The sequence below is a fragment of the Hyperolius riggenbachi genome, chromosome 10 (assembly GCF_040937935.1).
Source record: "Hyperolius riggenbachi isolate aHypRig1 chromosome 10, aHypRig1.pri, whole genome shotgun sequence".
Classification (NCBI taxonomy): domain Eukaryota; kingdom Metazoa; phylum Chordata; class Amphibia; order Anura; family Hyperoliidae; genus Hyperolius; species Hyperolius riggenbachi.
Genome location: NC_090655.1, coordinates 291124679 through 291139505, shown reverse-complemented (window position 1 = coordinate 291139505; position 14827 = coordinate 291124679). Strand labels below are relative to the sequence as shown.

General features: G+C 46.0%; 1 protein-coding gene across 1 annotated transcript in view; it reads right to left on the bottom strand.

Moving 5' to 3' along the window:
• The window catches only part of LOC137537295 (zinc finger protein 850-like), an 80789-nt gene extending 68429 nt beyond the window's left edge, over positions 1-12360 (bottom strand). The window contains exons 1-5 of the mRNA XM_068259372.1: positions 12303-12360; positions 11359-11465; positions 11147-11269; positions 10068-10165; positions 9296-9956 (exon numbers count right to left, since the gene is read on the bottom strand). Coding sequence (XP_068115473.1) covers positions 9296-9956; positions 10068-10165; positions 11147-11269; positions 11359-11413 — 937 coding nt within the window. The 5' untranslated portion in view covers positions 11414-11465; positions 12303-12360. The remainder of the gene's footprint in view (positions 1-9295; positions 9957-10067; positions 10166-11146; positions 11270-11358; positions 11466-12302) is intronic.
• Positions 12361-14827: the final 2467 nt, after the last annotated feature.

Genomic DNA, 14827 nt, shown 5'->3' with positions numbered 1-14827 from the left:
TATAAAGCTCTATAGGCTGTCTGGGAATAGACCGTGGCCTATACCTGGCACTATCATGTGTCCATATAAAGCTCTATAAGCTGTCTGGGAACAGACCGTGGCCTATACCCGGCTCTATCATGTGTCCATATAAAGCACTATATGCTGTCTGGGAATAGACCGTGGCCTATACCCGGCTCTATCATATGTCCATATAAAGCTCTATAGGCTGTCTGGGAATAGACCGTGGCCTATACCTGGCTCTATCATGTGTCCATATAAAGCTCTATATGCTGTCTGGGAATAGACCGTGGCCTATACCTGGCTCTATCATGTGTCCATATAAAGCTCTATATGCTGCCTGGCAATAGACTGTGGCCTATACCCGGCTCTATCATGTGTCCATATAAAGCACTATATGCTGTCTGGGAATAGACCGTGGCCTATACCTGGCTCTATCATGTGTCCATATAAAGCACTATATGCTGTCTGGGAAAAGACCGTGCCCTATACCTGGCTCTATCATGTGTCCATATAAAGCTCTATATGCTGTCTGGGAATAGACCGTGCCCTATACCTGGCTCTATCATGTGTCCATATAAAGCACTATATGCTGTCTGGGAACAGACCGTGCCCTATACCCGGCTCTATCATGTGTCCATATAAAGCTCTATATGCTGTCTGGGAATAGACCGTGGCCTATACCCAGCTCTATCATGTGTCCATATAAAGCACTATATGCTGTCTGGGAATAGACTGTGGCCTATACCTGGCTCTATCATGTGTCCATATAACGCTCTATATGCTGTCTGGGAATAGACCGTGGCCTATACCTGGCTCTATCATGTGTCCATATAAAGCTCTATATGCTGTCTGGGAACAGACCGTGGCCTATACCCGGCTCTATCATGTGTCCATATAAAGCTCTATATGCTGTCTGGGAATAGACCGTGGCCTATACCCAGCTCTATCATGTGTCCATATAAAGCACTATATGCTGTCTGGGAATAGACTGTGGCCTATACCTGGCTCTATCATGTGTCCATATAAAGCTCTATATGCTGTCTGGGAATAGACCATGGCCTATACCTGGCTCTATCATGTGTCCATATAAAGCACTATATGCTCTATGGGAATAGACCGTGGCCTATACCCAGCTCTATCATGTGTCCATATAAAGCACTATATGCTGTCTGCGAACAGACCGTGGCCTATACCTGGCTCTATCATGTGTCCATAGAAAGCTCTATATGCTGTCTGGGAATAGACCGTGGCCTATACCTGGCTCTATCATGTGTCCATATAAAGCTCTATATGCTGTCTGGGAATAGACCGTGGCCTATACCTGGCTCTACCATGTGTCCATATAAAGCTCTATATGCTGTCTGGGAACAGACCGTGGCCTATACCTGGCTCTACCATGTGTCCATATAAAGCTCTATATGCTGTCTGGGAACAGACCGTGGCCTATGCCTGGCTCTATCATGTGTCCATATAAAGCTCTAGATGCTGTCTGGGAATAGACTGTGGCCTATACCTGGCTCTATCATGTGTCCATATAAAGCTCTATATGCTGTCTGGGAACAGACCGTGGCCTATACCTGGCTCTACCATGTGTCCATATAAAGCTCTATATGCTGTCTGGGAATAGACCTTGGCCTATACCTGGCTCTATCATGTGTCCATATAAAGCTCTATAGGCTGTCTGGGAATAGACCGTGCCCTATACCTGGCTCTATCATGTGTCCATATAAAGCTCTATATGCTGTCTGGGAATAGACCGTGCCCTATACCCAGCTCTATCATGTGTCCATATAAAGCTCTAGATGCTGTCTGGGAATAGACCGTGGCCTATACCTGGCTCTACCATGTGTCCATATAAAGCACTATATGCTCTCTGGGAATAGACCGTGGCCTATACCCGGCTCTATCATGTGTCCATATAAAGCACTATATGCTCTCTGGGAATAGACCGTGGCCTATACCTGGCACTATCATGTGTCCATATAAAGCTCTATATGCTGTCTGGGAACAGACCGTGGCCTATACCCGGCTCTACCATGTGTCCACATAAAGCACTATATGCTGTCTGGGAATAGACTGTGGCCTATACCCGGCTCTATCATGTGTCCATATAAAGCACTATATGCTGTCTGGGAATAGACCGTGGCCTATACCTGGCTCTATCATGTGTCCATATAAAGCACTATATGCTGTCTGGGAACAGACCGTGCCCTATACCTGGCTCTATCATGTGTCCATATAAAGCACTATATGCTGTCTGGGAATAGACCGTGCCCTATACCTGGCTCTATCATGTGTCCATATAAAGCACTATATGCTGTCTGGGAATAGACCATGGCCTATACCTGGCTCTATCATGTGTCCATATAAAGCTCTATATGCTGTCTGGGAATAGACCATGGCCTATACCTGGCTCTATCATGTGTCCATATAAAGCACTATATGCTCTCTGGGAATAGACCGTGGCCTATACCCAGCTCTATCATGTGTCCATATAAAGCACTATATGCTGTCTGCGAACAGACCGTGGCCTATACCTGGCTCTATCATGTGTCCATATAAAGCTCTATATGCTGTCTGGGAACAGACCGTGGCCTATACCTGCCTCTATCATGTGTCCATATAAAGCTCTATATGCTGTCTGGGAACAGACCGTGGCCTATACCTGGCTCTATCATGTGTCCATATAAAGCACTATATGCTGTCTGGGAACAGACCGTGGCCTATACCTGGCTCTATCATGTGTCCATATAAAGCTCTATATGTTGTCTGGGAATAGACCGTGGCCTATACCTGGCTCTATCATGTGTCCATATAAAGCTCTATATGCTGTCTGGGAATAGACCGTGGCCTATACCCGGCTCTATCATGTGTCCATATAAAGCTCTATATGCTGTCTGGGAACAGACCGTGGCCTATACCCGGCTCTATCATGTGTCCATATAAAGCTCTATATGCTGTCTGGGAACAGACCGTGGCCTATACCCGGCTCTATCATGTGTCCATATAAAGCTCTATATGCTGTCTGGGATCAGACCGTGGCCTATACCCGGCTCTATCATGTGTCCATATAAAGCTCTATATGCTGTCTGGGATCAGACCGTGGCCTATACCTGGCTCTATCATGTGTCCATATAAAGCTCTATATGCTGTCTGGGAACAGACCGTGGCCTATACCCGGCTCTATCATGTGTCCATATAAAGCTCTATATGCTGTCTGGGAATAGACTGTGGCCTATACCTGGCTCTATCATGTGTCCATATAAAGTTCTATATGCTGTCTGGGAAAAGACCGTGGCCTATACCTGGCTCTATCATGTGTCCATATAAAGCTCTATATGCTGTCTGGGAATAGACCGTGGCCTATACCTGGCTCTATCATGTGTCCATATAAAGCTCTATATGCTGTCTGGGAACAGACCGTGGCCTATACCCGGCTCTATCATGTGTCCATATAAAGCTCTATATGCTGTCTGGGAACAGACCGTGGCCTATACCCGGCTCTATCATGTGTCCATATAAAGCTCTATATGCTGTCTGGGATCAGACCGTGGCCTATACCTGGCTCTATCATGTGTCCATATAAAGCTCTATATGCTGTCTGGGAACAGACCGTGGCCTATACCTGGCTCTATCATGTGTCCATATAAAGCTCTATATGCTGTCTGGGAACAGACCGTGGCCTATACCTGGCTATATCATGTATCCATATAAAGCTCTATATGCTGTCTGGGAATAGACCGTGGCCTATACCTGGCTCTATCATGTGTCCATATAAAGCTCTATATGCTGTCTGGGAATAGACCGTGGCCTATACCCGGCTCTATCATGTGTCCATATAAAGCTCTATATGCTGTCTGGGAATAGACTGTGGCCTATACCCAGCTCTATCATGTGTCCATATAATGCTCTATATGCTGTCTGGGAATAGACCGTGGCCTATACCTGGCTCTATCATGTGTCCATATAAAGCACTATATGCTGTCTGGGAATAGACTGTGGCCTATACCCAGCTCTATCATGTGTCCATATAATGCTCTATATGCTGTCTGGGAATAGACCGTGGCCTATACCTGGCTCTATCATGTGTCCATATAAAGCACTATATGCTGTCTGGGAATAGACCGTGGCCTATACCTGGCTCTATCATGTGTCCATATAATGCTCTATATGCTGTCTGGGAATAGACCGTGGCCTATACCCGGCTCTATCATGTGTCCATATAAAGCTCTATATGCTGTCTGGGAACAGACTGTGGCCTATACCCGGCTCTATCATGTGTCCATATAAAGCTCTATATGCTGTCTGGGAACAGACCGAGGCCTATAACTGGCTCTATTATGTGTCCATATAAAGCTCTATATGCTGTCTGGGAACAGACCATGGCCTATACCTGGCTCTATCATGTGTCCATATAAAGCACTATATGCTGTCTGGGAACAGACCGTGGCCTATACCCGGCTCTATCATGTGTCCATATAAAGCACTGTATGCTGTCTGGGAACAGACCGTGGCCTATACCTGGCTCTATCATGTGTCCATATAAAGCTCTATATGCTGTCTGGGAATAGACCGTGGCCTATACCCGGCTCTATCATGTGTCCATATAAAGCTCTATATGCTGTCTGGGAATAGACCGTGGCCTATACCCGGCTCTATCATGTGTCCATATAAAGCTCTATATGTTGTCTGGGAACAGACCGTGGCCTATACCTGGCTCTATCATGTGTCCATATAATGCTCTATATGCTGTCTGGGAACAGACCGTGGCCTATACCTGGCTCTACCATGTGTCCATATAAAGCTCTATATGCTGTCTGGGAATAGACCGTGGCCTATACCTGGCTCTATCATGTGTCCATATAAAGCTCTATATGCTGTCTGGGAATAGACCGTGGCCTATACCTGGCTCTATCATGTGTCCATATAAAGCTCTATATGCTGTCTGGGAACAGACCGTGGCCTATACCTGGCTCTATCATGTGTCCATATAAAGCTCTATATATTGTCTGGGAACAGACCGTGGCCTATACCCGGCTCTATCATGTGTCCATATAAAGCTCTATATGTTGTCTGGGAACAGACCGTGGCCTATACCTGGCTCTATCATGTGTCCATATAAAGCTCTATATGCTGTATGGGTACAGACCGTGGCCTATACCCAGCTCTACCATGTGTCCATATAAAGCTCTATATGCTGTCTGGGAACAGACCGTGGCCTATACCTGGCTCTATCATGTGTCCATATAAAGCTCTATATGTTGTCTGGGAACAGACCGTGGCCTATACCCGGCTCTATCATGTGTCCATATAAAGCTCTATATGTTGTCTGGGAACAGACCGTGGCCTATACCTGGCTCTATCATGTGTCCATATAAAGCTCTATATGCTGTATGGGTACAGACCGTGGCCTATACCCAGCTCTATCATGTGTCCATATAAAGCTCTATATGCTGTCTGGGAATAGACCGTGGCCTATACCCGGCTCTACCATGTGTCCATATAAAGCTCTATGCTGTCTGGGAATAGACCGTGGCCTATACCTGGCTCTACCATGTAACTGTTTCACTTTGAGACATACAATATGAACCCTCTAATCTGTGAGCATTAGGCCTTAGCTATTTGATTTCTGACATCTAAGCTTGTTCGCATGGCCCTGTGTTTATATGGGCCGTAAATGTTTTTTTGTAGCAATGCTTTATGTAGCAATTATTTTATGTGTTCTCTACCAATTATCTGCTGCGCCAATTGTTGCAATTCTGTGGGTAGTTATTTTGTGTATATTTTGTTTTTATTCTAGTTCTGCTCCCATTTTTGCCTGAGGAAGCGGGGTCATGCCCGCGAAACGCGTTGCATTTGTGGAGTTGAATAAACAATGTCAACTCTGTTTTATTGAGACTCGAGTGAGTTTTCTGTTTTGTAAGAGGGAGGTGAGTCCACCCTAACATCCCCCTCTGCTTTTAAGCGGTTTTTAAAACGTTTTACTCTACTCTGGTGCCTCTGTATACCAAGTTTTTGCTGATCTTCTAGTCCACCCTGGGTGGAGGGGTGCATCCCCATCTACTATCTACAGAGAGCCACTTCTTAACCTGAGTGGGGTCAGGTCCTAATGCTCCCCACCTGCATTTAAAGTGGTTGCCTATTGGTAACCCGTGTTTGTGAGTGTGTGTATATTATATATTATATATATATATATATATATATATATATATATATATATATATATATATATATATATATATATATATATATATATATATATATATATATACACATACATATATATACACATATATATACACACGTAAAATTGTATTGAACTCTTCATTTTACCTGACAATACTGCACCATATTGGGCTCTCCATTCTCTTCTAGTTTTTAAGCATCTTTTTCACACAGGGCCATGTAGGTTTTGAGTTTTTTTCTCATTAAATAATAAAAACCATCATTTAAAACTGCATTTTGTGTTCAATTATGTTACCTTTGACTAATAGGTAACGGTTTTTGATGAGCAGAAACATTTAAGCGTGACAAACATGCAAAAGAATAAGAAATCAGGAAGGGGGCAAATAGTTTTTCACATCACTGCATATAAGGAACACTCAGCTTTGGACAAAGTCGTTGTTAATCATCACAATGTTATGATACAACAAAAATGTGTTTTCCTCCTTTTTATTACCCATACAGTTTCCATATTTGCTTTTGTGCACAAGTTATATTTTCTGTTTACAAATTACCAAAGTACAGTTTATTTGAAAGCAGCCATTGCATTTTACTGCACAGCTGCTATATTTATATATTATGATGTATCCAGTGATCACTTCTCAGCTCTCTCTCATTCTACAATGTATGCAGCTCTGTTTCAGCAAGCTGCTGTCTGTATACTAATTGTAGCAGACAGAGGAATGTAAACAAAGATAATGTTATCACCTCTTGCTTTCCACTAAAGAACCAAGTGCTGTGTTTACCTGTTTGAATGCTGTTCTGCAGTAAGCATTCCAATGAGTCAGCACCGTCTTCAATAAATAAGCTCTTTTATTGGTATCAAAGCATTATTAAAATCATGAATATCAAGCAACCAGCTGGTTGCTTGATCTTCATGATTTTAATGATGCTTTGATACCAATAAAAGAGCTTATTTATTGAAGACGGTGCTAACTCAAAGGAATGCTTACTGTTGAAGACACCTATAGTGCACAGGTGACTGGAGTGGAGAGCACGTCAAACTTTTTCCTCGGTCCACCATAGGTGCTTGCTACATATTGCTTTGATTTGAATGCTGTTCTGCTACAGAGGACATGCTCAGTTGCATAGCACTTTAATGTCAAAATGGGTACAACTAAAGATTAAAGTGACTTTTAAGGAGGGATGATTGTTGGTACAAGAAAAGATGGTGCTAGCATCTCTGAAACAATGACTGTTTTAGAATTTTCTCACCTAATATCTCCGGTGTCTAGAGAGTGGCAATTGACAAAAAACTTCAAGAGATTATCTTGGACTATTCTGGTCACAAACGGCTGGTGAACGAGAGAGGTGTAAGGCGAGCAGCAAGCATAGTCCGCAGCAACAGAAGAGCAACAACACAACAAATGACAGCTGAATTCATCACAAAGCCTATCCCAATGCACAACAAGAAGGACTTTGCAAAGGATGGGCTTTAGCAGCTGGAGACCATCAAGAGTGCCTTAGGTATCTCAGAAAATAGGAAAAGACGCCTGTTGTGGGCCCTTGTCACTGTGCTCGATCGGTCTCCAACGGTTTGAGGAACATCAATCAGAGTTTAACCTGCTTCCATGTCCAGCTCAGTCCCCTGACCTCAATCCTGCTGAGCATTTGTGGGGCGAAGACAAAAGATCACTTCAAAGCTTGGAAACGTCACCATCCAATCTGACCCAACTTAGCGCTGCCATTATGTCAGCACGGGCCAACATTCCTCAGTAACAGCGTCAGCATCTTGTGGCGTCTATGCCCAGAAGAATATCAGCTGTGATCAGGGATAAAAGGTGGACCAACATATTTCTGGGTGTCGCTAATATTTTCGCCAGTATAGAATACGATACATACAGTAGGTCACCCCTTACATACAGTAAGTCACCATTATCAGCTTATTACTGGCCGATAACAGTAAGTCACCCCCTACTGTGACCAATCTGTGTACAGTAATGTACAGTGACCATTATCAGCTTATTACAGGCCGGTAACACTAAGTCACCCCTACTGTGACCAATCTGTGTACAGTAATGTACAGTGACCATTATCAGCTTATTACAGGCCAGTAACACTAAGTCACCTCCTACTGTGACCAATCTGTGTACAGTAATGTACAGTGACCATTATCAGCTTATTACAGGCCAGGAACACTAAGTCACCCCTACTGTGACCAATCTGTGTACAGTAATGTGCAGTGACCATTATCAGCTTATTACAGGCCGGTAACACTATGTCACCCCTACTGTGACCAATCTGTGTACAGTAATGTACAGTGACCATTATCAGCTTATTACAGGCCGGTAACACTAAGTCACGCCTACTGTGACCAATCTGTGTACAGTAATGTACAGTGACCATTATCAGCTTATTACAGGCTGGTAACACTAAGTGACCACCCTACTGTGACCAATCTGTGTACAGTAATGTACAGTGACCATTATCAGCTTATTACAGGCCAGGAACACTAAGTCACCCCTACTGTGACCAATCTGTGTACAGTAATGTGCAGTGACCATTATCAGCTTATTACAGGCCAGTAACACTAAGTCACCCCTACTGTGACCAATCTGTGTACAGTAATGTACAGTGACCATTATCAGCTTATTACAGGCCGGTAACACTAAGTCACCTCCTACTGTGACCAATCTGTGTACAGTAATGTACAGCGACCATTATCAGCTTATTACAGGCTGGCAACACTAAGTCACCCCTACTGTGACTATTCTGTGTACAGTAATGTACAGTGACCATTATCAGCGGTAGAACCCATTTAAACCACACACGCATGAGACAATTTAGTGGCTGTCACAGTTGGAAAGTCCTCCCCTGATCAGCATTGTATTGCTGCTGTGAGATGTAGCCGGATGCTCCTCCCTCCATCACCCCCTCCCCTCTCCACAGAACAGAGCAGGGAACTCCAATCAGCGTGTCTGTACTGTCATTGTTAGTAAGCTGTCACCAAACACAATCACAATATCTGAGTACAAATAACAGCTCCTAACATGGCCAGTCTGTGAGCAGCAATACAGCCACACCAGCAATATACATACACATTTATTCTATATTACTGCTGATTACTCACCTGTTCTGCGCTCTGTAACATTGTCCTCCTCTTTACTTGTCCTCATCATGCCTCCCTCCTCCATAGACTGCTGATCACTCCTCACATACGTCTCTTCTTCTTCCTCTTTACATGTCCTCATCATGTCACCCTCCTCCATAGACTGCTGATCACTCCTCACATATGTCTCTTCTTCTTCCTCTTTACATGTCCTCATCATGTCACCCTCCTCCATACACTGCTGATCACTCCTCACATATGTCTCTTCTTCTTTACATGTCCTCATCATGTCACCTTCCTCCACAGACTGCTGATCACTCCTCACATATGTCTCTTCTTCTTCCTCTTTACTTGTCCCCAACATGTCACCCTCCTCCGTAGAGTGCTGATCACTCCTCACATACGTCTCTTCTTCTTCCTCTTTAATTTTCACCATCATGACCCCCTTCTCCGTAGACTGCTGATCACTCCTCACATACGTCTCTTCTTCTTCCTCTTTACTTATCCTCATCATGTCTCCCTCCTCCATAGACTGCTGATCACTCCTCACATACGTCTCTTCTTCTTCCTCTTTACTTATCCTCATCATGTCTCCCTCCTCCATAGACTGCTGATCACTCCTCACATACGTCTCTTCTTCTTCCTCTTTAACCACAGCACTTACATGTATCAGTTCTCTACCCTAAGTGCACACAATGAGAGCTAACATAAATTGTGACCACAGATAACAGCACATGCAGGAGGATAATATAAAACAGTTTGGAGACTCTGGTGATCCTCAGTCCCACCTTACCTGGTAATGCTGGGGGGTGGTGTGACCTTCCTGTGGACAATCCTGGGAATAAAGAGGACCTGTACATCTCTCTGGTGGGGTTCTGTTACTGGATACATCTGTAGGAAACACACACACTGACTGAATACATTGTCTCTATGTGATTATCAGATGATGGGGGATCTAGGTGGGCAATCCTGGGAATAAAGAGGACCTGTACATCTCTCTGTTGGGTTTCTGTTACTGGATACATCTGTAGGAAACACACACACACTGACTGAATACATTGGGCCTGATTCACAAAGCGGTGCTAACAGTTAGCACGCTGGTGAAAAGCCCTTTATCATGCCTAAACTCAGTTTAGGCATGATAAGTTTAGGCATGATAAGTTTAGGTGTGATAAGTTTAGGCATGATAAGTTTAGGTGTGATAAGTTTAGGCATGATAAGTTTAAGCACCAACTGCGTTAGCACCGCAGTGCACAGCTGATCAAAAGTTTTGCGCTAGCAAAGTCTGGTGCACTTCGCATAGAGTTTAATGGCGCTGCTTTGCGTGCGGGACTTTGCACGATATCTACACTTATCTAAACTTAGCTTCCCTAAACTTATCACACCTAAACTTATCACGCCTAAACTTATCACGCCTAAACTGGCTTTTCACCAGCGTGGTGCAATGGTTATCACGCCTAAAGTCTTTTAGGCGTGATAACTGAGTTATCACCGCTTTGTGAATCACGCCCATTGTCTCTATGTGATTATCAGATGATGGGGGATCTAGGTGGGCAATCCTGGGAATAAAGAGGACCTGTACATCTCTCTGGTGGGTTTCTGTTACTGGATACATCTGTAGGAAACACACACACACTGACTGAATACATTGTCTCTATGTGATTATCAGATGATGGGGGATCTAGGTGGACAATACCAGAAATAAAGAGGACCTGTACATCTCTCTGGTGGGTTTCTGTTACTGGATACATCCGCAGGAAACACACACACTGACTGAATACATTGTCTCTATGTGTTTATCAGATGATGGGGGATCTAGGTGGACCCCAAGTACTGCTCTCTCCTGTACGAGTAATAAAAGTCTCCTCTTACCCGGTGATGTGAGGGGCGGCTGACTCTCCATCTTGGCGTCCATATAGAGGTCCTGGTGTCCTTCTATAAACTGCCCCTCCTCCATGGAGAAATAGATGAGACAATGAGCCTCCTTATAGGAACCTGACACACAGAATGATACAGTCACCACCATACAAATCACTGGCTGTCACTGGATACTGCCCCATAATTCCTGCTAATGCTCAACTCACCCCGACAGCAGATCAGTGAGGATGTTGTGGGCTTCTCGTGTCTCTCAGATATCATGGGGTGAGGTCAGGATACCGCGATGGTCAGCACACTTCACAGAAGGGAGACTCTGTATGGAGAGACTGAAGGTAAGGTCATGTGACACTCCCAGAATCCTTCTCACCTCTCCAGTCATGTGACACTCCCAGAATCCTCCTCACCTCTCCAGCCATGTGACACTCTCACAATACTACTCACCTCTCCAGCTATGTTACACACCCAGCATCCTCCTCTCCAGTCATGTCTAAGTCTGCAGTGCGTGTCTATTCTCTTTGTGTGACAAACAGGAAGTGCACAGAATGTCCTCTACACTATACACTGTCCCACCCCCACTATGTGCTCCTCCCTCAATCCAATACCTGCCCCCCCCTCCCCCGCCCCAATACCTGTCCTCCCCTCCCCCACTATGTGCTCCTCCCCCACCCCAATACCTGCCCTCCCCTCCCCCACTATGTGCTCCTCCCTCAATCCAATACCTGTCCCCCCTCCCCCACCCCAATACCTGTCCTCCCCTCCCCCACTATGTGCTCCTCCCCCACCCCAATACCTGCCCTCCCCCACCCAATACCTGTCCTCCCCTCCCCCACTGTGTGCTTCTCCCTCCCCCCAATACCTGCCCTCCCCTCCCCCCAATACCTGTCCTCCCCTCCCCCACTATGTGCTCCTACCTCACCCCAATACCTGTCCTCCCCTCCTCCACTATGTGCTCCTCCCTCACCCCAATACCTGCCCTCCCCCACTATGTGCTCCTCCCTCAGCCCAATACCTGACCTCCCCTCTCTCTGGTGGCTGCAGCTCTCAGGCACTGGGTGTGACAGGAGGAAAGCCCTTTACAAATGTTACAGTTATTATTAAAAATTATAGTTACAGGCGGGAAATAATGGAAATAAAATATAAACAAAGTAACCTTTTCTCTCCTCCTCTGCAGCCAGCACGAGCTCTGCTCTCACCACTTCCGGTCTCCTTCCAAATTGACAACAGAGGGCGGTGATTCCCAGTGACGTCACTCCCAAACGTGACCTCCTTTGGGTGATTAGCTACTATCAGTGGATGCAGCACAATATGCTCCACCCACCAACTTCCAGCCTCTCTTTTCACTTCCTCTCTGTGGTTCCGGTTTCTGCGTTCCAGCTGGTGGAGCGGAGCTCGCCATCTTGTGGTCAGTCAGCTAACTGCAGCCTCATTTATTAAAAGACACTCTGTAACAACAAAAACCTCCCCTGGGGGGTACTCACCTTGGGTGGGGGAAGCCTCCGGATCCTAATGAGGCTTCCCACGCCGTCCTCTGTCCCACGGGGGTCTCGCTGCAGCCCTCCGAACAGCCGGCGACAGAGCCGACTGTAGCTTCAATATTTACCTTTGCTGGCTCCAGCGGGGGCGCTGTGGTGACTTTCGGCACGGAAATAGACGGAAATACCCGATCTCCGTCGGGTCCGCTCTACTGCGCAGGCGCCGGAAACTTGCGCCTGCGCAGTAGAGCAGACCCGACGGCGATCGGGTATTTCCGCCTACTTCGGAGCCGACAGCCGTCAGAGCGCCTGCGCAGGAGCCATGAAGGTAAATATTACGTCACCGCTGCACGGAGGGCTACAGCGAGACCGCTGACGGATGGAGGACGGCGTGGGAAGCCTCATTAGGATCCGGAGGCTTCCCCCACCCGAGGTGAGTACCCCCCAGGGGACATTTTGTCATTACAGTTCCTCTTTAATCAAACTGTAGCTATGCTTGGTGTGGTTTGCCTTCTTAAAACAGAAGAAGATTTGCAATAATTCAGCTATAAGTGAACATTTGTGGTTACCCACAATGCACCGCTACTGAATATGCAAATTATCTCTTTTTTCGCAAAGCTAGCAGGCTTACAGGGGCAAAAAGAGACAATTTGCATAATAAGTAGTGGTGAATTGTGGGTAACCACAAATGTTCACTTATAGCTGAATTATTGCAAATCTCCTTCTGTTTTAAGCACCAAGCAATGATTTTTAGTAGGAGGTCTTTCAGTCTCTTTTATCCCCCTATATATTCCTAGTGGTTTGGGTCACCCCGAGCTGCTTGACTGTTCTGTTAAACTGTAGGAAGAGAGAGCAGCCAGGGAGTATCCGGGAAATAGAGGGGTGTGGCCAGGTATGAGGGCGGGGCCAATATCATCTGGGTGTGGTCAGTCAGGTAACTGCAGCCTTATTTATCAATCATAGGAAGGGAGAGCAGCCAGGGAGTATCCGGGAGAGAGGGGTGTGGCTAGGTATGAGGGTGGGGACAATATCATCTGGGCGTGGTCAGTCAGCTAACTGCAGCCTCATTTATCAGTCATAGGAAGAGAGAGCAGCCAGGGAGTATCCGGGAGATAGAGGGGTGTGGCTAGGTATGAGGGTGGGGCCAATATCATCTGGGCGTGGTCAGTCAGGTAACTGCAGCCTCATTTATCAATCATAGGAAGGGAGAGCAGCCAGGGAGTATCCGAGAGAGATTAGGGTGTGGCTAGGTATGAGGGCGGGGACAATATCATCTGGGCAGAAGTTTCATGTACTAGGAATACCTGAGGAAATAACGGGGATTGTGTTTTGGGAGATGCAGGTGGTTTTCCAGGGCATTAAATACAACTGGGTTCACTTTCTAAAGGCAGCTTTCAAAGGGCGAAAAAACAAATTTACCCGAATTCACCAGATTTAAGCCTCACATCAAGGTAACATCATCTTTGTTGTAATTTACTCTATTGCTGAACACTATTGCTGTCTGTCTAAATCATCTCTGCCTACAAGCCACCCCATCGAAAAAACAAACAAACTGATACTCTACCAACCGCTGCTCCATTGCCCTAGTCAAGCCCACCACCAAAGACTCCCCGGCTTCTGCTACACCATTTTCCCCACCTACCACACCAGCACTCCCAGTGCAACAGTATGTATCCCCAGCACATCAGTATGCGTACCCCCCTCATACCTCCTCCTCTCTCCCCTGATCACTCGCCCTATTGGTGCCTCATGTTCTGGTTCCATCTGCTCCTCCCCCTGGTCCCTTGTCCACTTCTCGCCACACATCTTAACCCCAGGCCCACTCCGGTCTCCCAGCCCCCCCACCCCCCCACAACCAAATTCACCCACTTAGCCCCACTCCCTGCTGCACCTCCCACCCTCCCCATACCCACAAACATTCTCGCCCCAATCTCATTTCCATCCACCCCATCCTCAGACAATCTCTTCCTCTATTCTGCGGTCTCTGGAATGCCAGGTCTATCCGCAACAAGCTTACAACCATCCATGACCTCTTCATCTTAAAAACCCTCCCCTTTCTTGCCCTTACTGTGACCTGGCTCACCCCCTCTCAGCGATGGGGAGATATTTTCCGTGATCACTGATTAGCAGTGATTTACAAGCATTTTTTCACTATTTGGCTTCGGTATTAGACGCTGTGATCGATTCTGGATCATGGAAATCA